The sequence below is a fragment of the Pseudophryne corroboree genome, chromosome 5 (assembly GCF_028390025.1).
Source record: "Pseudophryne corroboree isolate aPseCor3 chromosome 5, aPseCor3.hap2, whole genome shotgun sequence".
NCBI lineage: Eukaryota > Metazoa > Chordata > Amphibia > Anura > Myobatrachidae > Pseudophryne > Pseudophryne corroboree.
Genome location: NC_086448.1, coordinates 33,215,731 through 33,240,523, shown reverse-complemented (window position 1 = coordinate 33,240,523; position 24,793 = coordinate 33,215,731). Strand labels below are relative to the sequence as shown.

Genomic DNA, 24,793 nt, shown 5'->3' with positions numbered 1-24,793 from the left:
ACCTACTTTCACATGCCCAGGCATGTCCCCTAGGCCACAATAGATGTTAACTAAAGTAACCTTACTTAATCTGATTGTGTGGCCTGGAATCCATTGTGTGGGGAAGAATGAGGGAGGGTTGAATGGCCTGACATCTGAGACTGGCTGTATCTACACAACAGCAACACACAGGTTATCTTATCAGTCACATGGGGCAAACATTATTTTACAAACTATAGCAGAATAACCAATACATTCATATATATACATTGAAAACATAACTGTACCCTTGTAACAATAATATCATACAATATAATACAATATTGCCTAACATATAACTAATAACATATTGGCAATTGGTGAAGTCCATGTGTAGTACCAGGGCTAGGAAAGTAACCACGTGTCTTTTACAACTGAGCGACACGACGCGCCAGCTGTGTCATCACATGTCGTCACAGGCATGATTCTGGACACAGACCAGAAAAGTGTTTTTCTTCCGATAGAGAGAGCTCAGGAACTCATGACTCTAGTCAAGAACCTGTTGAAGCCAAAACAAGTGTCAGTACATCATTGCACTCAAGTCCTGGGAAAAATGGTGGCGACATACGAAGCCATTCCCTTCGGCAGGTTCCATGCAAGGACTTTCCAATGGGACCTATTGGACAAATAATCCGTGTCACATCTTCAAATGCATCAGCGGATCACCCTGTCCCCCAGGGCCAGGGTATCTCTCCTGTGGTGGCTGCAGAGTGCTCACCTTCTAGAGGGCTGCAGGTTCGGCATTCAGGATTGGATCCTGGTGACCACAGACGCGGGCCTCCGAGGTTGGGGAGCAGTCACACAGGGAAGAAATTTCCAAGGCCTTTGGTCAAGTCAAGAGACTTGTCTTCACATCAACATACTGGAACTAAGGGCCATATACAACGCCCTATGTCAAGCGGAGACCTTACTTCGCGACCGACCAGTTCTGATCCAGTCAGACAACGTCACCGCGGTAGCTCATGTAAACCGCCAAGGCGGCACAAGGAGCAGAGTGGCGATGGCGGAAGCCACCAGAATTCTTCGCTGGGCGGAGAATCATGTAAGCGCACTGTCAGCAGTATTCATTCCGGGAGTGGACAACTGGGAAGCAGACTTCCTCGGCAGACACGACCTGTATCTGGGAGAGTGGGGACTTCGTCAGGAAGTCTTCGCACAGATTGCAAGTCGGTGGGGACTGCCCCAAATAGACATTATGGCGTCCCGTCTCAACAAAAAGCTACAAAGGTATTGCGCCAGGTCAAGAGACCCTCAGGCGGTAGCTGTGGACGCCCTAGTGACACCGTGGGTGTTCCAGTCGGTCTATGTATTTCCTCCTCTTCCTCTCATACCCAAGGTGTTGAGAATAATAAGAAAAAGAGGAGTGAGAACAATACTCATTGTTCCGTATTGGCCATGAAGGACCTGGTGTCCTGATCTGCAGGAATTGCTCAGAGAAGATCCGTGGCCTCTTCCTCTAAGACAGGACCTGTTGCAACAGGGTCCCTGTCTGTTCCAAGACTTACCGCGGCTGCGTTTGACGGCATGGCGGTTGAACGCCGGATCCTAGCGGAAAAAGGTATTCCGGATGAGGTCATTCCTACGCTAATAAAGGCTAGGAAGGACGTGACATCTAAACATTATCACCGAATATGGAGAAAATATGTTTCTTGATGTGAGGCCAGGAATGCTCCTATGGAAGAATTCCATCTAGGCCGTTTTCTTCACTTCCTACAAACTGGAGTGAATTTGGGCCGGTGGCGCCTTGGGACCTTATTCGTGGTGTTAAGTTTCCTTAAGTCACATTGGTTTGAACCACTTAAAACAGTGGAGTTGAAATATCTCACTTGGAAGGTGGTCATGTTGTTAGCCTTGGCTTCGGCTAGGCGAGTTTCGGAATTAGCGGCTTTATCACATAAAAGCCCCTATCTGGTTTTCCATATGGATAGAGCGTAATTGCGGACCCGTCCTCAATTCCTACCTAAGGTGGTCTCATCCTTTCATATGAACCAACCTATTGTCGTGCCTGTGGCTACACGGCACTTGGAGGATTCCGAGTCCCTTGATGTGGTCAGGGCTTTGAAAATTTACGTGGCCAGAACGGCTAGGATCAGAAAAACAGAAGCACTGTTTGTCCTGTATGCAGCTAACAAGGTTGGCGGCCCTGCTTCAAAGCAGACTATTGCTCGCTGGATCTGTAACACGATTCAGCAGGCGCATTCTACGGCAGGATTGCCGTTACCAAAATCGGTTAAGGTTGTTGCCCTCCTACGGCCTCCTCCACGTCTCCTGATGTATTGGCCTGTCTCCTGGTAGCGCCTCCATGCTCTGGACACTACGCTGACAGACACAGCAAACCTTCTTGCCACAGCACGCATTGATGTGCCATCCTGGATGAGCTGCTCTACCTGAGCCACTTGTGTGGGTTGTAGGGAGGTCATACAGGCACGTGGAGGCCACACACACTACTGAGCCTCATTTTCACTTGTTTTAATGACATTACATCAAAGTTGGATCAGCCTGTAGTGTGTTTTTCCACTTTAATTTTGAGTGTGACTCCAAATCCAGACCTCCATGGGTTAATACATTTGATTTCCATTGATAATTTTTGTGTGATTTTGTTGTCAGCACATTCAACTATGTAAAGAACAAAGTATTTAATAAGAATATTTAATTCATTCAGGTCTAGGATGTGTTATTTTAGTGTCCCTTTATTTTTTTGAGCAGTGTATAATGAGCGTGTGGTAAATGAGTTGGTAAATGTTTTCTGTGTTTTCCCTGTCAGATACTGGGATCTACCCATTATAGTAAGTGTAATGTCGGTGGGTGTTTAGTACACGTGTGTCGACATGTGTGAGTGCTCTGCCACAAACAGCTATGGGAATCCCTCTGTCGGCACTGCCGACTCCTGATGGTACTTGATTCATGGAATTAAGTGTCAGCATGTCAGTAGTTGTAAGTTTTTCCAAAGAAAAAAGAAATATGGGAGACACAGACGTATGTGGGTGACCCTGTCGGCACCAACTAATATGACTGGGTATAAATTAACATAATAATGTAAAAAACCTATACCTGTGTATATGTATGGTACGGTTGCATTGGGCTGTAGCTCGAGCATAGACGTGGTAATATTTGTGGGGGCGTAATATTAAAATTATGTATATATTTACCTCAGACCCCTCGGGGTCGCAAAAATGTTATGTTGCCCGGTTACTACTCCCTGCTGTCGACACGCATGCTATGTCTTATGTCGACCATTATGTTTCCTGATTAGATCCACAACATCGACATTCAGTACCTGTTCATACACATTAAGAACGCTTTAATGTCACTGGGGACCCTGCTGTTCCTGAAAACAAAAAATATATATTTGTATATGAGATATGTATATATAGATATACGTGTGTATATGTGTATTTAAATGTGTATATTTATACAAAAGATTTATAATGAATGCTGAAGTAAACTTTTCCTTCTCATGGGCTGGTCGCTCTGTTGAATAACTCTAGGTCAGCCGTGACAAGATGGTTTCAAATCATCACGAGGAGGCCGAGTGTTTATTCTTTTCCCGCCGTGGATAGAATAAAGTGAGTCAACCCCTGTTCTGCACGGGGCCCTGTCACAAAGGATCGTTTACAGGAAGCAAAGTGATTTTTTAATTATATGCTTTGATTATACTTGCATTGCATGCGCAGGGGGGAGTGATTGTATTCAGAAATGGTCGGTTACTTGGTCATCCGATATAGTTACCCTGAGGAGAGATGTGTTACCCCTTGAGTTGGGTCATGTCTAGGACGTTGCAACATACTACCGTGCGACTACAAGGGATATAGGGCTCTTGGGTGCGCGGACCACTTCCGTGGCGGTCTCGGCTAGGAGGGCGTTGTGGATTCACCAAAGTGATGCAAGTGCTGAATCCGAAAAGAAGTGGAGTCTCTTCCCCATGAGGGGAAGCCTGGTTGGTGATGGCCTTGTTAATTTGCTCTAGGCAGGTGCCACGGGTAAGTTTGCCTTTTCTTGCCCTATGTTCCCTCACAACGGTTGGTGACGCATTGTTGTAGGATGCAGTCATTTCGACCGAATAGATAAGGATTCCACTTTCTTTGCAGGTAAAGGAAGGTAAAAAAGGTAAGAGGTCAGCTGCCTTTTCAGGTTCACAGTAGCAGAAATCAACCGTTGTTTTCTGCCACGTCCACCGTGGGACGTTGGGTCTATCTTGCGGGGGCCCACACAGGTGGGACCTCGTCTAAAACTCTTCAGTTAGTTCTGGAAAGGACTTGGACCAGTGAGTTAGGGATAGAGTCCCTAGGGGGACGTATGGGAGTTCCAGACGTTCCCCTCACTGAATTTTTCAAATCAACCTTACCGATCCTCCTCATGACGGGGTAGTATGTGACGCAATACAAGAGTTGTGTCTGGATCAGATCATTGTCCTGCTGTTCCGGTCATAAAAAAAAGAAAAGAAGCTGTGGTTCAAGCTTTTTCGTGCTCCCGAGGCCGGACGACTCGGTCAGACAAATCCCAATTTTTCCTACTTAATCTTCATGAGGGAATCTCTCATGGTAGGGTTCTCCACTCTGAAAGTGGAGTAAGGAGGTCTAATTACGGTTTCTTCCGCTTTAGGCTTACCTGAGGTTTGCGATTCAGGATTGTTACCATTTCACCAGGGTGATGCCGGTGTGATGGGTTTCCTTCGAGACTAAGGAGTCATATTTATTCTGTACTGGATCGCTCTCCAATTTATGGAGAGATCAAGAAGCCAAATGGTGTGAAACGTTGTTTTCTCCTTGACAGTTCTTCAACAACAGGACTGCCCAGAATCCCTGATGGTCCCAACGACGCTGTGATCGGCTTGGGCAATATTATTAGAGGCAGTACTGAGAAGAGTTTATTTGCTTCCAAAAAAAAAGGGGAAGCTCTGAGAATTCAGAGTCTGGCAGACCTGCAACGGTGTCAATCCGTCGATAGTCAGTTGCTGAAAAAGATGGTTGGGGCCTGCGAGGCCATTCAGTGGGCAGGTTCCAGGCCTGAGTGTTTAGCGGGACCTGTTTGACAAGTGGTCCGGTTTCCACCTGGGATAATCATGGTTTCAAGACCATTATCTTGATCCTGTGGTAGCGGCGCAATTCTCACTGAGGACAAGTGTCATGTTAGGTTACTTGTCGCCCCATTAGCGGTCTAGAGTTAAGGGCCGTTTATAAAGGTTTCTACAGACAAAAACCGGAGAAGGAGGGCAGAAGCCAGAAAGATTTTCCGCTGGGCGACGAAAACATTTACGCGCTCTATCGGCGGTTTTCGTTCCAGGAGTGGACAACTGGGAAGCAGACTTCCTTGGCGGACACGTTCTCCGTTCAGGAAGGTTGAGTCTTCATCAAGCGGTTTTTCACAGAGGTGATAAGTCTTTGGAGAATTTCGCAAATAGACAAGATGGCATCTTGCCTCGACAAGAAACTTCAGAAATTTTGTTACGGGTCGGGGGTCCCCTCAAGCAATAGCGGTGGACACCCTAGTGACACCATGGGTGTTTCGGTCGGTCTATGTGTTCCCTCCACTTCCACTCTTTCCAAAATTGTTAAAGATTATAAGAGGAACAAGAGTTCAGATGATCCTCCTTGTTCCAGACTGGTCAAGGAGGGCTGGTATCCGGATCTTCAGCAATTTTCTCATAGGAGATTCCTGACCTTTTTCCTCTGCGAGAGGATCTGTTATGACAGGGGCCGTGTGTGTTCCAAGGCTTACCGCGATTTCCATTGACGACTTGGAGATTGAATGTCGGATCCCAACCCGGAAGGGTATTTCCAGTGAGGTCTTCCCTACTCTCTTCAGTCAGAGAGGAAGTAACGTAAAAACATTACCACCATATTTGGGGGGGGGGGGGGGAAATTTTGTCTTAGTGTGAATCCAAGAAGGTTCCTACGGAAAAATTCCAGTTGGATCGTTTTCTCCCTTCTTTTCTTTTTTTTTTTTTTTTAATTCAATACTTTTTTATTGATTTTGTGTTTTTCAGTGAAACAAAAATACATAAACAAACAGAGCAAACCAAAACAAATCCCCAACCCAGGGAATACTCAGATTCCCAATTCTAGTAGTAACCGATTAGTACAGTAAAGCATGTGCAAGCTTAATTCCGTTACAGATAGTATGAATTAGAACTAGTATCACATATTAGCATGAACCATATAGAACAATGTATATTGCATAGAGTCGTCTATGGCAACACACCATAAATATTGAGCAAATCATACAACAGCAATATTGGCAAAGTATGGCCGACCGACCGCGGGTGCCAGGAGACCCCACAAATAAAGAGAGGCAGCCCACCCCATTCAGGTCTAGAAACACACTCCCACACTAACCCCCCGGTACGTGTCTCATCTCCCGTCCGCCCAGGCAAGGAGCCCTCAGTAGTGGGTACTCAGACACTTTGGGTCATAAAGCGCGGAGACTCAAGCCATCTACCCCACAGGTCCTGATATTTTTTCCCCGCTTTTCTAGCTAAGTATACATATTTCTCATGAGAGGCCGTATCATTTACAAGTGAGACCCAGGATCGCATTGTGGGCGCATCTTTGGCTAGCCAAAGCCGGGCGATACACACCTTGGCCAGGCCACATAGATTAATTACATATCTTCTGGCAGGGAGGTCCAGGGCATCCTCCTCCACATCAGATAACACACATGTCGTCGGGGAGCATACAGACGAGGGAATACCCGTTGACACCAGGGCGTCAATAACACCCGACCAGAACACGGCTACCTTGGGGCATAGCCAGATAATGTGCCAAAAGTCCGCATCCAGACTATCGCACTTAAGACATCTGGAGGAGTGGGTACCCCCTATATGTCGCAAGCGCACTGGGGTCATATAAACTCTGTGTATTAGAAACAGTTGGATTTGTTAATATCTGGTGGTGGTAGTGGATAATCGTGGAGAACACAAAGCACCCTCCCAAATCTCATCAGAGATGGCACCCAAGTCAGATTCCCACTTATTCCTGAGAAGGGATAACGGGTCAGAGTAGTGAGATCGAAGCATGGTTGTATAGATGTTGGACACCAGATGTCCATTTCCCAGGGACTGCAGGAGAGACTTCACCGGGGAGTCGGCTATCGTCGGGGGAGTATCGGGAAATTGTGCATTAAGCGCATGTCTCAGTTGCAGGTATCGGTAGAAATGAGACGAGGGTACACTGTAATCCTGTTGAAGTTGCAGGAAGGATTTCAGTATACCATCGTTATACAAGTGTCCCAGGGATGTCACCACCCACCTCCCCCACACCGCCCCAGTCTGCAGCAAAGCCAATTCTGGGAAGCCAAAGGCATTGTCCAGAGGAGTATCTGGGTCAATACCTTGGCCCAATAGGATAACATGTACCTGTTTCCATATGAGGACGGCCTGTTTTATTATAGGGATCTTGGACAAGTTAGGGTTCCCACAGATAAGCATCTGTAATGGAGAGCCGTCAGGGTAGGCCTCTAAAAGCATCTGGGAGTGTATGGTGTGAGCATCTGGGGCATTTACCCACTCCCATATTTGTGCCAACTGCGCAGAATAGTAATAAAATCGAAACATAGGGAGAGCTAAGCCTCCCAGCACTCTCGGTCTGGACAGAACGTCAAGTCTCAACCGCGCTCTCCGACTGGCCCAAATTAAAGAAGAGAGCAAACTGTCAATCTGTTTAAATGTCTTCAAGTTAATATATATAGGGGATTGCTGGAGGACATAAAGGAGTTTAGGCAAGTATACCATTTTTACCAAATTGACCCTACCAGTAACAGTCAGGGGCAGAGTCCCCCAAACTTTGACCTTCGAGCGGAGATACACCATCTGCAGCATGATATTAAGGGAAACATAGGTACAGGGGTCATTCGATACCCATATACCCAGGTACTTGAAAGAGTCCACCCATTTAAGGGGGGTATGAATCACTGGGGCCACCGGAACCGGGCCTCTAAGTGGAGTAATGGTGGATTTGTCCCAGTTAATTTTGAGTCCGGAGAAGCGTCCGTAGTTGGTTATCAAGTCAAGGAGTTTAGGTAAGGAGGAGAAGTAGTCGTCCACAAAGAGCAAGAGGTCATCAGCTTATAACGCTATCCTGTCCTCTCTTGCGCCAACCCTAATACCCACAATATCTGGATTTGCTCTAATCAAACACGCCAATGGCTCAATAGCAATGGCAAACAGAGTCGGAGACAAAGGGCAGCCTTGTCTCGTTCCCCTGGACAGGGGAAAGGAGTCTGAAACAAACCCGTTCACCGAGACTCTGGCCATGGGCAGAGAATACAATAATTTAACATAGCCAATAAAGTTGGGGCCCACGCCAAACCTACCCATAGCCTCCCAGAGGAAGGCCCACTCCACCGAATCAAAATCCTTTGCGGCATCTAAAGAGGCTATAACGGCAGAGCAGTCCTCCCCCCGAGAAACCTGAAAATGAGTGAACAGGCGCCTCAAATTTACAGCAGTGGACTTGCCAGGCATGAAGCCCGTTTGGTCAGGGTGAATAATTTGGGAGATAACCTGGTTAAGTCTGGAAGCCAGAACCTTGGCTAGGATTTTAATGTCCGTGGGCAGCAGGGAAATAGGACGGTATGATTCAACCCTCCTGGGGTCCTTATCTGGCTTGGGAATGACTATAATCAACGCCTCTGCCATAGACGGGGAAGCGCGCCTTGGACAAAGATTTCATTGAATAACTTAAGCAACTGAGGGGCAAAATTTTTTATATGCTTCCTATACAGTTCTGACGGAATGCCATCAAGGCCAAAGGCCTTACCATCGGGGGAGGCAGAGATCGCAATCTCAATCTCCTCCAACGACAAAGGAGCGTCGAGAAGAGCCCTGGCTTCACTGGAGACACGGGGCAAGTGGATTCCATCCAAGTAGTCACTAGAGATGAGCGGGTTCGGTTTTACTCGGATTTACTCTGTTCTCAAAACGGCATCTTATTGGCTCACGGATGTCACGTGTTTTGGATAGCCAATAGAAAAAATCCGGATAAAACCGAACTGGCGTTAATTCTGGCGTTAAATCCGAACCCGCTCATCTCTAGTAGTCACGCAGTTCTAGTGGGGAACAGGACAATTTAGAACTATAGAGCGCCTGATAGTATGAGACAAATTCCGCCACGATTTGGGGGATGCGGTCCAGTACAGACCCAGCCGAGTCCAAAACCTCCACTACAGTATGAGAGGAGCGGTCACCCCTTGCAAGATTGGCCAAATAAGAACCTGGTCTATCCCTGGTAGCATATTGGACATGCGAGGAGAAGAGAAGTCTGTGCTGGGTTTTCCCCCACAGGTATTCCCTCCATTCACCCAGCGCATGGAGCCACACCAACTTAGAAGCGTCTAGGCCATCGCGCACATACATCAGCTCTGAAGCAACTACCCGGGCCTCCAATTCAGATTCACATTTTCTAAAGGAGGATTTCTCTAACGTCCTAGTGGATGCTGGGGACTCCGAAAGGACCATGGGGAATAGCGGCTCCGCAGGAGACTGGGCACATCTAAAGAAAGCTTTAGGACTATCTGGTGTGCACTGGCTCCTCCCCCTATGACCCTCCTCCAAGCCTCAGTTAGATCTCTGTGCCCGAACGAGAAGGGTGCACACTAGGGGCTCTCCTGAGCTTCTTAGTGAAAGTTTAAGTTTAGGTTTTTTATTTTCAGTGAGACCTGCTGGCAACAGGCTCACTGCATCGAGGGACTAAGGGGAGAAGAAGCGAACTCACCTGCGTGCAGAGTGGATTGGGCTTCTTAGGCTACTGGACATTAGCTCCAGAGGGACGATCACAGGCCCAGCTTGGATGGGTCCCAGAGCCGCGCCGCCGGCCCCCTTACAGAGCCAGAAGGCAGAAGAGGTCCGGAAAATCGGCGGCAGAAGACGTCCTGTCTTCAACAAGGTAGCGCACAGCACTGCAGCTGTGCGCCATTGCTCTCAGCACACTTCACACTCCGGTCACTGAGGGTGCAGGGCGCTGGGGGGGGCGCCCTGAGACGCAATAATAAACACCTTGGATGGCAAAAAATGCATCACATATAGCTCCTGGGCTATATGGATGCATTTAACCCCTGCCAAAATACATAAAAAAACGGGAGATAGGCTCCGCCCCCTTATCGGCGGCCTTATCTCCTCAGCACACTGGCGCCATTTTCCCTCACAGCTCCGTTGGAGGGAAGCTCCCTGGCTCTCCCCTGCAGTCACTACACTACAGAAAGGGTTAAAAAAGAGAGGGGGGCACAAATTAGGCGCAGTATTAACTATACAGCAGCTATAAGGGGAAAAACACTTATATAAGGTTATCCCTGTATATATATAGCGCTCTGGTGTGTGCTGGCAAACTCTCCCTCTGTCTCCCCAAAGGGCTAGTGGGGTCCTGTCCTCTATCAGAGCATTCCCTGTGTGTGTGCTGTATGTCGGTACTTTTGTGTCGACATGTATGAGGAGAAAAATGATGTGGAGACGGAGTAGATTGCCTGTAATAGTGATGTCACCCCCAAGGAGGTCGACACCTGAGTGGATGAACTGTTGGAAGAAATTACGTGACAGTGTCAGCTCTGTATAAAAGACAGTGGTTGACATGAGACAGCCGGCTACTCAGCTTGTGCCTGTCCAGACGTCTCATAGGCCGTCAGGGGCTATAAAGCGCCCGTTACCTCAGATGGCAGATATAGACGCCGACACGGATACTGACTCCAGTGTCGACGGTGAAGAGACAAATGTGACTTCCAGTAGGGCCACACATTACATGATTGAGGCAATGAAAAATGTTTTGCACATTTCTGATAATACGAGTACCACCAAAAAAAAGGGGTATTATGTTCGGTGAGGAAAAACTACCTGTAGTTTTCCTAAATCTGAGAAATTAAATGAGGTGTGTGATGATGCGTGGGTTTCCCCCGATAACAATTTCTAAAATGTTATTGGCATTATATCCTTTCCCGCCAGAGGTTAGGGTGCGTTGGGAAACACCCCCTAGGGTGGATAAAGCGCTCACACGCTTGTAAGGGCTCTATCCTCTCCTGAGATGGCCGCCCTTAAGGATCCTGCTGATAGAAAGCAGGAGGGTATCCTAAAATGTATTTACACACATACTGGTGTTATACTGCGACCAGCAATCGCCTCAGCCTGGATGTGCAGTGCTGGGTTGGCGTGGTCGGATTCCCTGACTGAAAATATTGATACCCTAGATAGGGACAGTATATTTTTGCCTATAGAGCATTTGAAAGATGCATTTCTATATATGCGTGATGCACAGCGGAATATTTGCCGACTGGCATCAAGTCTAAGTGCGTTGTCCATTTCTACCAGTAGAGGGTTATGGACACGTCAGTGGTCAGGTGAGGCGTATTCCAAACGGCATTTGGAAGTATTGCCTTATTAAGGGGAGGAGTTATTTGGGGTCGGTCTTTCAGACCTGGTGGCCACGGCAACAGCTGGGAAATCCACGTTTGTACCCCAGGTCGCCTCTCAACATGAGAAGACGCCGTATTATCAGGCGCAGTCTTTTCGTGGGCAAGCGGGCAAAAGGTTCCTCATTTCTGCCCCGTGACAGAGGGAGAGGAAAAAGGCTGCAGAAATCAGCCAGTTCCCAGGAACAGAAACCCTCTCCCGCCTCTGCCAAGCCCTCAGTATACGCTGGGGCTTTACAAGCAGAATCAGGCACGGTGGGGGGGCCCGTCTCACTGAATTTCAGCGCGCAGTGGGCTCACTCGCAAGTAGACCCCTGGATCCTTCAGATGATATCTCAGGGGTACAAATTAGAATTCGAGACGTCTCCCCCTCGCCGTTTCCTAAAGTCGGCTTACCGATGTCTCCTTCTGACAGGGAGACAGTTTTGGAAGCCATTCACAAGCTGTATTCCCAGCAGGTGATAATCAATATACCCCTCCTGCAACAGGGAACGGGGTATTATTCCACACTGTTGTGGTACCGAAGCCGGACGGCTCGGTGAGACCGATTCTAAATCTAAAATCTTTGAACACTTACATACAGAGGTTCAAATTCAAGATTGAGTCACTCAGAGCAGTGATTGCGAACCTGGAAGAAGGGGACTACATGATGTCTCGGGACATCAAGGATGCTTACCTTCATGTCAAAATTTACCCTTCTCACCAAGGGTACCTCAGGTTTATGGTACAGAACTGTCACTATCAGTTCAGACACTGCCGTATGGATGGTCCACGGCACCCCGGGTCTTTACCAAGGTAATGGCCGAAATGATATTCCTTCAAAGGAAGGGAATTTTAGTTATCCCTTACTTGGACAATTCCCTGATGAGGGTAAGATCCAGGGAACAGTTGGAGGTCGGTGTAGCACTATCTCAGGTAGTGTTGCTGCAGCACGGTTGGATTCTCAATATTCCAAAATCGCAGCTGGTTCCGACGACTTGTCTTTTGTTCCTAGGGATGATCCTGGACACAGTCCAGAAAAAGGTGTTTCTCCCGGAGGAGAAAGCCAGGGAGTTATCCGAGCTAGTCTGGAACCTCCTAAAACCGAGCCAAGTCTCAGTGCATCAATGCACAAGGGTTCTGGGTAAAATGGTGGCTTCCTACGAAGCAATCCCATTCGGCAGATTCCACGCAAGAACTTTCCAGTGGGACCTGCTGGACAAATGGTCCGGGTCGCATCTTCAGATGCATCAGCGGATAACCCTGTCACCAAGGACAAGGGTGTCCCTCCTGTGGTGGTTGCAGAGTGCTCATCTTCTAGAGGGCCGCAGATTCGGCATTCAGGACTGGGTCCTGGTAACCACGGATGCCAGCCTGCGAGGCTGGGGAGCAGTCACACAGGGAAGGAATATCCAGGACTTATGGTCAAGCCTGGAGACATCACTTCACATAAATATCCTGAAGCTAAGGGACATTTACAATGCTCTAAGCTTAGCAAGACCTCTGCTTTAAGGTCAGCCGGTGTTGATCCAGTCGGACAACATCACGGCAGTCACCCACGTAAACAGACAGGGTGGCACAAGAAGCAGGAGGGCAATGGCAGAAGCTGCAAGGATTCTTCGCTGGGCGGAAAATCATGGGATAGCACTGTCAGCAGTATTCATTCCGGGAGTGGACATCTGGGAAGCAGACTTCCTCACCACGACCTCCACCCGGGAGAGTGGGGACTTCACCCAGAAGTCTTCCACATGATTATAAACCGTTGGGAAAAACTCGACAGGTATTGCGCCAGGTCCAGGGACCCTCAGGCAATAGCTGTAGACGCTCTGGTAACACTGTGGGTGTACCAGTCAGGGTATGTGTTCCCTCCTCTGCCTCTCATACCCAAGATACTGAAATTGATAAGATGGTGAGGAGTAAGCACTATATTCGTGGCTCCGGATTGGCCAAGAAGGACTTGGTAACCGGAACTTCAAGAGATGCTCACGGAGGATCCGTGGCCTCTACCTCTAAGAAGGGACCTGCTCCAGCAAGGACCCTGTCTGTTCCAAGACTTACCGCGGCTGCGTTTGACGGCATGGCGGTTGAACGCCGGATCCTGAAGGAAAAGGGGCATTCCGGATGAAGTCATCCCTATCCTGATCAAAGCCAGGAAGGATGTAACCGCAAAAACATTATCACCGCAATTGGCGAAAATATGTTGCGTGGTGCGAGGCCAGTAAGGCCCGACGGTGGAAATTCAACTGGGTCGATTCCTACATTTCCTGCAAACAGGAGTGTCTATGGGCCTGAAATTGGGGTCCATTAAGGTTCAAATTTCGGCCCTGTCAATTTTCTTCCAAAAAGAACTAGCTTCAGTCCCTGAAGTTCAGACGTTTGTAAAAGGAGTACTGCATATACAGCCTCCTTTTGTGCCTCCAGTGGCACTTTGGGATCTCAATGTAGTTTTGGGTTCCAAAAGTCACATTGGTTTGAACCACTTAAATCTGTGGAGTTACAATATCTCACATAGAAAGTGGTCATGCTGTTGGCCCTGGCCTGAGCCAGGCGCGTGTCAGAATTGGCGGCTTTATCCTGAAAAAGCCCTTATCTGATGTTCCATTTGGACAGGGCGAGATTGAGGACTCGTCCTCAGTTTCTCCCTAAGGTGGTTTCAGCGTTTCACCTGAACCGGCCTATTTGTGGTGCCTGCGGCTACTAGGGACTTGGAGGATTCCAAGTTGCTGGACGTAGTCAGGGCCCTGAAGATATATGTTTCCAGGACGGCTGGAGTCAGAAAATCTGTTTATCCTGTATGCACCCAACAAGCTGGATGCTCCTGCTTCTAAGCAGACGATTGCTCGTTGGATTTGTAGTACAATTCAGCTTGCACATTCTGTGGCAGGCCTGCCACAGCCTAAATCTGTAAAAGCCCATTCCACACGGAAAGTGGGCTCATCTTGGGCGGCTGCCCGAGGGGTCTCGGCTTTACAACTTTGCCGAGCAGCTACTTGGTCAGGGGCAAACACGTTTGCTAAATTCTACAAATTTGATACCCTGGCTGAGGAGGACCTGGAGTTCTCTCATTCGGTGCTGCAGAGTCATCCGCACTCTCCCGCCCGTTTGGGAGCTTTGGTATAATCCCCATGGTCCTTTCGGAGTCCCCAGCATCCACTAGGACGTTAGAGAAAATAAGAATTTACTTACCGATAATTCTATTTCTCATAGTCCGTAGTGGATGCTGGGCGCCCATCCCAAGTGCGGATTGTTTGCATTACTTGTACATAGTTATTGTTACAAAAATCGGGTTTTTTGTTGTTGTGAGCCATCTTTTCAGAGGCTCCTTCTGTTATCATGCTGTTAACTGGGTTCAGATCACAAGTTGTACGGTGTGATTGGTGTGGCTGGTAAGAGTCTTACCCGGGATTCAAGATCCTTCCTTATTGTGTACGCTCGTCCGGGCACAGTATCCTAACTGAGGCTTGGAGGAGGGTCATAGGGGGAGGAGCCAGTGCACACCAGATAGTCCTAAAGCTTTCTTTAGATGTGCCCAGTCTCCTGCGGAGCCGCTATTCCCCATGGTCCTTTCGGAGTCCCCAGCATCCACTACGGACTATGAGAAATAGAATTATCGGTAAGTAAATTCTTATTTTAAGACTTCCCACCCGTTTAATCAATGTTCCTCTTACAAAGGCCTTGAAAGTGTTCCACAGTAAAGACACATCCGAGGTGTCTTCATGCATAACAAAGAATTCTAACCAGCTAGCTTCCAAGTCGGATCCCTCACCCATATGCGTCAGCCAAAAGGGATTAAATTTCCACACTGCTTGGCCTCGCTGACAGTTTAAGTCAATATGTAACGATATGGGGGAGTGATCCGTGATACCCCTAGTCTCATATCTGACAGTTCGAACTTTGGGCAAAAGCTCCCGGGACAAAAGAGCCAAATCTATCCTAGAGAAGGAAGAGTGAGAGTGTGAAAAACATGAATACTGCCACAAGTCGGGATACTTCAATCTCCAGGGGTCAACCAAAGTCAGCTCCGAAACAGTGTCTGCAAATGGGGTACGCTTGGGCTGTGGGTTGGAGGATGCCGTAGACAGCCTATCCAACTCGTGGTTTAAAACTTTGTTGAAGTCACCCATACAGATAACAGCTACCCCAGGGGACGCAGCCATAAAGGCAGACACCTTTTTAAGGACGTCATGCGAGTATGGAGGGGGCACATACACAGCCAGCAATAATAGGGGGACGGAGTTAATTCTGCACTTGAGAAACACATATCTACCCCATTGATCCGTTTGTACAGAATCAAGCGCAAAGGGAACAGACTTCCTAATTAGGATCGACACTCCCCGGGACGCTGCGGTATGCATGGAATGGTAAGCCCAGCCCACCCAAGGTTTTTTAAGGGACATAATCTTTAGTACCAAGTAAGTGGGTTTCCATCAGGCAAATTATATCCGAGGCGTAAAGCTTAATCTGTCGAAGCACCAGGGAGCGCTTAATTTTGTCATTGATCCCCCGCACATTCCACGACAGAAACTTAACCAAAGCCATAGCAGGGCATTGTTGTAATATCACAGAGCACCCGCGGCCGGCCGCTCCCAGTGACTACCAAGAAAGATAAGACGCAGCGGAAACAAGCACATTGCACAGCGGAAAGTAAAAACAAATCAATAATAACAGTCTAACAGAACCCCCACCCCCACCCCGTATACCACCTAAAATTAGCAGCATACCTGGATTCCTAACAACAAAATACCCTAAATACTAACAATAAGAGCTAAGGCAGAGAACGCCTTAACATACTCCGCCAATACCAAACAAGGCCAAATTCTAAATCCAATAAGGGGGCCAAGAATTTAATGACCGGAGAATCTCCCAGCTAAACTCAAATCGAATCCACCCCTAGACCACTACACCCACCCCAACTGTATATCCCTTTACCCCTTAAAGACTTTATGACAAAACAAACACAAAGATTATAAAGCCTAAGAACCGTAAAGAAGTAGCATCTAACAGTCTCCTGTCTCCGCAGACCTACCCATTCCCAGTGAAGGTCCATAAGAGCCACAGAGAGCCCCTACGTGTGCAACATAGCAGCACAACACAAAATAATAGCATAGTGACTAGTAGAAAAATCACATACAGGAGTTCAATCAGTGGCTAATGCCCCCCCCCCCCCGAGCCGGAAAGCGTCCATCCAGCCAAACTAACATCTCGCGGGGAATCGTGAAGAATATATCCACAAATAGCTATACATCCCTCCCGAGACAATACAAAAATAACATAGCAGGCATAAGAGAAACAGTATACTTGCAAGTAGAGAAATCAAATGCATAAGTTCAATCAGCGGCTAACACGCGACGTGCCGGAAAGCGTCTGTCCAACCACACTGATGCTTCACGAGGGGTCATGAAGAATTTTGTTTCTCCATCCGAGACCACTCGCAGTTTAGACGGAAAGAGCATGGCATAAGGGATATTCAGTTCACGCAGCCTGCGTTTCACAGGGACGAACTGAGCTCTATCCTTCTGGACGTCGATAGCAAAATCCGGAAAAACTGAAATTGTAGAACCGTTCCACTTAAGGGGGCCCTTAGTGCGGGCCAGTCTCAGAATCACATCTCTATCCCGGTAATGAAGGAGCTTGGCAATAAACGTATGGGGAGGTGTCCCTGGAGGAAGAGGACGCATTGGGACCCTATGGGCACGCTCCACTGCAAAGTGTGATGTGAACTCCTCCGCTCCAAACGTATCCAGTAGCCAATGTTCAAGACATTTTTCAGGGGAGGCACCCTCCTCCTTCTCCGGAAGTCCGACGAAACGGACATTGTTTCGTCGCAATCTCCCCTCCATATCCGTCATCTTTTTATGTACCTCCGTCATCTGAGACTCCAGAGCAGAAGTGCGTCTACTGAGAGGCGTAACCGTGTCTTCCAGCGTGGAGATGCGCGTTTCAACTTCACCGACCCTCTCTCGCACCCGCTGAAGGTCTTGGTGTATAATAGATAAGTCCGCCTGGACCTGACTGATCCTGTTGGCCAAGCGGGCTTCACTGGCCGTGACCGCATCCAGCACCTTTTGTAAAGCAGCATTGGTGGCCTCCACAGATGAGGAGCTAGCCGACGGAGAAGGCGGTGCCGAAGTCGACCGTACCTCCCCCCCCCCCTGCTGGGACCGCGCCGGAGGATTTCTGGCACATTTTTCTAACTTCGCCGCAGCCGCGGCAGACTGACGCTGATTGACCATTATAGCCGAGCAGACAGCAGGGTGCGAGGAAGTATAGTAAAGAATATAGCAAACTGTCCAGGGGCAGCCAATGTATAATATAGTGTAGTATATCAGAATTGTCCAGTCGCAGGCTGCGGGTAAATATAGTATATCAAAACTGTCCAGCGAACGACCACGGGAACATATAGTGTATCAGAGGAATCAGCCTCTGCCAGCCCAGAATGAGAATTCACAACAGCATAAGGGACACCAGCAGCATTGATTTGGACAGATATGCCCTGTGAGATACTCCAGGGGTTAATACAGCACGGCTCCCCTTCCCCTGTGTAGAGCTGAACTGGGCAGGGCAGCACTTATAATGTGGGGAGGGCACAGGCACTTATATTGGGCAGCCGTGCCGCGCACCTCATCCCCAGCAGCAGAGTAAACGAGGACAGTGCAGGAGCCGGAGAGTACAGGCTGGGGCCGCCGGAGCGAGCAAGGAGAGCGGCGGCGGGTCACGTGACAGCGCCGCGGCCGGGAACCCCTCGGAGACGCTCTCAGGCACAGGCGGGAGCAAGGGAGGAGAAGCGCCACAGTCTCCCACGGCAGCGGCAGCCGCGGAAACGGGTGCAGGCAGCGCTTAAGGCAGGATCCAAATGCAGGCTCTCACCGCGGGCAATCAGGATGGCGGCGTCCCACGTGATCCAGCGGGCCCCGGACCCCCGCACACCAGAATCGGCCTGCCGCAGCGGATAAAGAGCAGACGGGTCCCACAGCGGTACAGGGGCACCTCCACACTGCCTCCCAGGTATTGGGGCGGTCTGCAGGCCCAGGGGGGGACACAGGATGGGAATTCAGGATAAAGTAGCTGGAGAGACACACAGCCTGTGTGCTACTCCATGTCCGCCGAAGCCACGCCCCCTCTCCCTTCTTTTCTTACAAGATCGGGTGGAAGCGATCTTTGGTTGGGCTCGATTACGGTTCAGATTTCAGCCTTATCGGGTTTCTTCCAAGAAACTATTGGCCTCCTTTCCAGAGTTTAATACTTTCGTAAAAGGAGTCTAACCCATCCATCCTCCCTTTGTGCCTCTGTGACACCATGGGATCTTTACGTGGTGTTGCAGTTCCTGCAATTTCTTTGGTTGATCTTTTCAGTATGGTTAAGTTGAAATTCCTCAATTGGTGAGCGGTCATGCGGTCGACCTTGGCATCCGCAAGGCGGGTGTCTGAGTGGGCGGTTTGGTCTCACAAGAGCCCTGTTTAATCTTCCATGAAGATAGAGCGGAGTTGAGATCTCGGCAGCAGTTTCTGCCAAAAGTGGTTTCATCGGTTTCTCTTGAATCAACCTATTGTGGTGCCGGTGGCTACTGACGCCGGGGCGACATCTGAGTATCTCGATGTGGTCAAAATTGTGAAAATTTGGGTTGCCAGATTGGCTCAGATCAGGAAAACAGAGGATCTATCATCCTATATGCTCCCAACAAGATTGGGGTTCCTGTTTCCAAGCAGACTATTGCACGCTGGATCTGAATTACGATTAGGCTTGCTCGTTTTACGGCTGGATTGCCGTTACCGAAATCGGTGAAGGCCCATTCTACCAAGAAGGGGGCTCATACTGGGCGGCTAACCGAGGGGTCTCTGGTGTATAGCCTTGCAGAGCAGCTGCTTCGTCGGGTTCAAACAATTTTGCAAATATTCTACAAGTTTGGTACCCTGGCTGTTGAGGCCCTCTTGTTTGGGCAATCGGTGCTGCAGAGTCATCCGCACTCTCCCGCCCGTTCTAGAGCTTTGGTATAGACCCCATGGTCCTTTTGGAGTCCCCAGCATCCTCTAGGACGTATGAGAATATAGGATTTTAATACCTACCGGTAAATACTTTTCTCTTAGTCCGTAGAGGATGCTGGGCGCCCGTCCCAGTGTGGACTGTATCTGCAGTTATTGGCTATGGTTACACATGTTGTTTTTCCTTTCAGTCAGTCTGTTGCTGACGTTATTCATGCCATGGCATGCGTTTTGCTCTTATTGGTCGTGTTGCACACTGGTTGTGTTTCAATTTCGGTCAACATATTGCTGTATATTTTCATGCCGTCGGCTGGTGTTCTATTGAATGCCACGTCCTGCGACATGTTTGAGGTGTGAGCTGGTATGACGCTCACCGTGTTTAAACAATAAATTCTTTCCGCCACATGTCCGTCTCCCTGGGCACAGTTCTATAACTGAGGTCTGGAGGAGGGGCATAGAGGGAGGAGCCAGTTCACACCCATTCAAAGTCTTATAGTGTGCCCATGTCTCCTGCGGATCCTGTCTATACCCCATGGTCCTTTTGGAGTCCCCAGCATCCTCTACGGACTAAGAGAAAAGGATTTACCGGTAGGTATTAAAATCCTATTAACGTGACTGCAGCAAGAATGTAAGAGGACACATCTGTATAATCATTCTTTATCTTGTTGGTCTCTAAAACTAGTGACCTTTGTAAAGAGCCTTTTTCATACTGTTTCCCAATCCACAGTGGAAATTACAATTTTTTTTTTTTTTTAACCATACTAGATTTTTTTGTTGAGTCTGTTGCCCTCCCTCACATTATATAAAGTTCAGAAGGGAGGAGACGGATAAATAAAACGTGTAAGGGGTCTGGTATAGGGTCTTGGTACCGCTAAATCAAAAAATTCTGCGCCTAAACTGTAGGACACCCAGAGCCACAGTCTTTGCAGTGTATGGTGTAATTTATGGAAAGAGAATGATTTCAATATTGTCTCACTGGACAGGTTTCCTGCGCCAGCAGCAAATGAGACTGTTTTGTAAGTGATCCTCTTCCAGTAGCTCGCAGCACGGCGCTATGTTCTTAGGCCGCTTATGACACGTACTAGATATTGGGGAGGAGAGATTGGGTAAGTGGGTGCTAAGAGCTGCCCATTTACAGGTCACTGTATTCAGTAAAGCAGGACTTGTTTACACAGCTACTGGTCATCCTCTGTCCACCAAGGCGCTTTTCTCCTTGTAACAGATTATTGATTTTAGATCCAAACATACACCAATAATGTTTCCCATTCTTCTATGTATGCAGAGCCGGATTAAGAGCATGGGGGGCCCGGGGCACTTAAGACAGAGGGGCCCCTATTCATCAAGAGAAGGGAAGGTGTGGGGGGGGAGGGTGTCGTGTGTGTGTCACATACCAGCCACCGCACAATCACACTGCGCTCCTGTCCCCGGCAACCGCACAGACAGCTGAGCGACGGCTCAGATCTCCAATCATGTATGAGTGAAGCAGCCTGCCGCTCAGCCATTGGGGCAGACTACTTCAGTCATACATTATTGGACAGCTGAGCCGTCGCTCAGCTGTCCTGTCTGTACGGCTGCAGTGCGGACGAGAGCGCAGCACCACAGATCGGATCGGAAGAGAGATCCGATCTGTGGTGTGACAGGGGGGGCCCTTTTGGAAAGGGGGGCCCGGGGTACGTATCCCCGGGACCCCCCCCCCCCCCCCCCCTTAATCCGGCTCTGCATTTATGAGGTCGTATATATTCATATTTAAAATGTTGTTCCAGGCTGCCAGCATCCGCCATGAGTTTGGATGAGAACAGCAATGTGCTGGACGATAAATCAGACTCCAAGGAGAAGAGTCCCTGCGCAGAGGACGGTGGTCGGTGCGTAACTGTGCAAATGGGTGTTTGGTTATGACTAAGTATTTATCACCCTGGAGATAATTGCATTGATTGTGATACAATTAGTGTTGTCCTGTATATGTATGCTCTGTACTGCATGAGTCTTATTTAGCTGTCACAGACTTTATCAAAAAGTAATACAAGGTGTCAGTATACATGTAAAGACTTGCCTTGTGATCTCGCATTGAGCTAATGTGATGTATCGTTACTTGCAGACGTGTTAATTGGAGTGAAACCAGTATACATTTCTTTATCATCCACTAGGGGTCACTGGAGTACTCTTGGGATATGGACGGGCGTAGCCGAACAAAGGCACTGAATATTTAAATTTAGGACTCTCCCCCCTCCATATCCCCGAGTACCTCAGTGTACGACGTCAGTGTTTTTTCGGTGCTCACAGCACGAACATCGGCTTGTGGGAAGAGCCCACATTTGAGATTTTATTTTTCATTTTACTTTTTATTTTTACACTTCCCTTCCCCAGTTTCTTGGAAAACATGGGTCCGGGATGGTGCCGCTGCAAGGCAGCGTATGGCGTGTCGGTCCTCACAAAGAGCACCCTCACAGCCACAGGCGCTGCAAGGCAGCGCATGGCGTGTCAGTCCTCACAAAGAGCACCCTCACAGCCAGCCACTGTCTCCTGCAAGCTGGACGGAGCTTACAGAAGAAGCCCCGTCACAGCCAGGAATAAGCAAAGAGCTGGACGGAGCTTACAGGAAGAAGCCCCGTCACAGCCAAGATGATGATCTGACACAGAAAGCTGGACGGAGCTTACAGAGAGAAGCCCCGTCACAGCCAGGATGAGAAGCTGGACGGAGCTTACAGAGAGAAGCCCCGTCACAGCCAGGATGAAAGCCCCGTCACAAGCTGGACGGAGCTTGCAGGAAGTGCGGCACAAGGTATGGTGGGGTGTCAGGGCGGTCAGCTCACGCTGCCGCCCTGCTGTGTGGGAAAGTGTAATTTTACTGTTGCCCGCCGCTGAAAGTGTCCCGCTGAACTACGCTAGAAACAGCGCAGACCGGCCGCACGTCACTCAGAGACGCCGGCCGCTCTCCCAGCGCTGATTACCCGGCACCGCTGTACGAGAGGCGCCGCCGAGACTACGTATCCGGTTTCTAACAGAGCGGCCGCACGTCACTCACAGACGCCGGCCGCTCTTCCAGTGAGGACACCGCACGCCGCTGATGCCCGGCCACTGCTGTATGAAGCGCCGCCGCTCTTCCGGACGGCTCCCCGGCGCTAGACAGCGCTCCCCTGCTCTCCCTGCACCCGCTCCCGTCCGCGGCAGGTAACATGGGGGAGACTACCTCACAAGCAGCGCAGCTGCAGGGGGGGTGAGGGGGAGTAAGGCCCATAGCAGCAGCACCATATAGCAAGGCTGCATGGGTTAAGAAATAGGCTGTTCAGTTTTTTAAACAGTAAAGGATAGGCTATCAGTGTCATAACCTATTGCATTTTTAACATGTTGCCTGGTATTTTCTGTTAAGGCTGCAATATAATACAAAATTCACTGCAGGCAGTGTTCATATTAATGGAAGGATAACTAAATGTATTTTACTGTATCCTAGACTGTATAATAGGCTATTAAGCCTATATTAACTGTATAATAGGCTATTAAGCCTATATTAACACTGCAGCAGGTAACCTGTACTGTAATTTTCTGTGAAAGCATGGCATGACGGCCATTTTAATCATTGCTGTTTTTCCAGCTTATAATTCCAGAACTTTCCGGCCATACACCTCTACTCCACAAGGAGGCGCAGGGGTGTTAGTGGGAATTTTTTGCTTCAGGTTTCACATAAGTTAGCCATGTAATCTGTATTTCTACATAATTCTAGAACATTCCTGCCCTATATCTCTAAGCCACCAGAGGCGCAGGGGAGTTAGTAGGAATTTGGTTCGGGTTTCATATGCCCATGTGAACTGTTTGTCACATAAAGAATACTCTGGTTTCTCTTCACATCTAATAAATCTTTCGGTTTTTTACTAAAGTTTCAGTAGAGAGAAACAACCGTGAGTTTAATATAAATATGCTGTTCAGCAATAACATATATATATATGACGCATAATAAGGTCAATAAGTCGGCCAAGTGTCTGTCTGTTGCCTATTGGGGTGTCTGTCTACATAGCGAGTAAGGCTCTAGCGCAGACTAAAAATAAATTTAAAAATCCTACGTTGGCAATTCAAATTAAAAGAGCGGTAACATCGGAGTCTCGGAAGGGACTCCGCCAGCTCTAACAAAAGACAGTCTTTCCAAACGGCCACATTCCCTTTGGGTACCAGAGTGTTTATTTCACTGGTCTTATAATTTAATGCACGATTTTATGTCGAATCTCACACCGATAGCTACGAGTGAGAAGGGTACATTAGTCCAGCACTCAGATAGTGCGGGGTTTTTGACAACATATATAATCGGTTCCAAAATGACGCAATCCGCTATTGGTAAAGGCGTTTTCTGTCAAACTTTATAAAAACCCAGGATACATTTGGGTTACTATAATCTATGTATGAAACAATGACGATCACTGTTAAAACAAGCTGCACAGTATATCTGTAAAGCTTCTGCTAACGCCGGTTACTTTCATCGTCGCTACTTAAGCGCGACAAGGCCAGAGCTCGTTTGCTCCTAAATTTGATATTCAGATATCAAGACGCAAATACTTGTAACGGCGTTTTATCCCTTTATAAGCGGTGGTATAAAACAGTCACGCCTTGTAATGACAGGACGCTACAGTCAGCAAGCCAGTGGTTTCTTGACCTCTTTTCCAATTGTGGAAGCGCGTCTTTACATGTTACATTTGCGAGATTTCCAGACTTCAACTCATGCATGTCTCAGCTAATTACAGATTAAAGGACAAAACTGCCTCTGTGGAACGGTTTGGCAGGTTGCCATTTAGTCTTTGCTGGTTTATAAACCAGGCAGTAGTACTCCAACAGAGTCAGAGTTACTCATTCCCCTCTGTTTGAGCAAAACCAAACAGCTCCGTCGCAATATCAATCAGCAAGTCACTTACTACAGTTGGAAAATGGATTTTCTGCGGTTAGTATTTGCTTATTGGAGCCACAAAATTGCATAATTGCATTTGATCTTCACAATGCGTATTTACCCATTCCGGTTTGTTCATCACAGGTTCTAGCGTTTGCAAATCGCCACAACCATTAACCATTTCAGGTCTACCGTTGCTTATCGCTTCGGGTATTTACCAAAGTGATGTTGGGATGATAGCTCATCTCACATAAGAACTCTGTCTCAACAGAGTTTCTCTATCTTAGATGATCTGCTCATAAGAACTCTGTCTCAACAAAGTTCCTCTAACTTGCGCTACTAAGGTATACTGCGGTAGCAGATCAAGTTCGAAAACGATCGCATCTAATTCCGTCTAAACGATGTCAATTCCTAGGTAAGATTATAAATACGGTAAATCAAAGACTTTTACCTACTACACCAGCAAGAACAAATGTACATCTAGTAATTAGTGCAAAACACGCACACTAGCGGTACATTGGTGTATTCACCTATTAAGAATAAAGATGTGTTTTCAATT

At 48.2% G+C, this 24,793-nt stretch overlaps 1 protein-coding gene across 2 annotated transcripts in view; it reads left to right on the top strand.

Moving 5' to 3' along the window:
* The window catches only part of TOP1MT (DNA topoisomerase I mitochondrial), a 159,475-nt gene that overhangs the window by 48,522 nt on the left and 86,160 nt on the right, over positions 1-24,793 (top strand). For both annotated transcript variants that reach the window (XM_063921205.1, XM_063921204.1), the window contains exon 6: positions 21,131-21,229. In XM_063921205.1, coding sequence (XP_063777275.1) covers positions 21,131-21,229 — 99 coding nt within the window. The remainder of the gene's footprint in view (positions 1-21,130; positions 21,230-24,793) is intronic.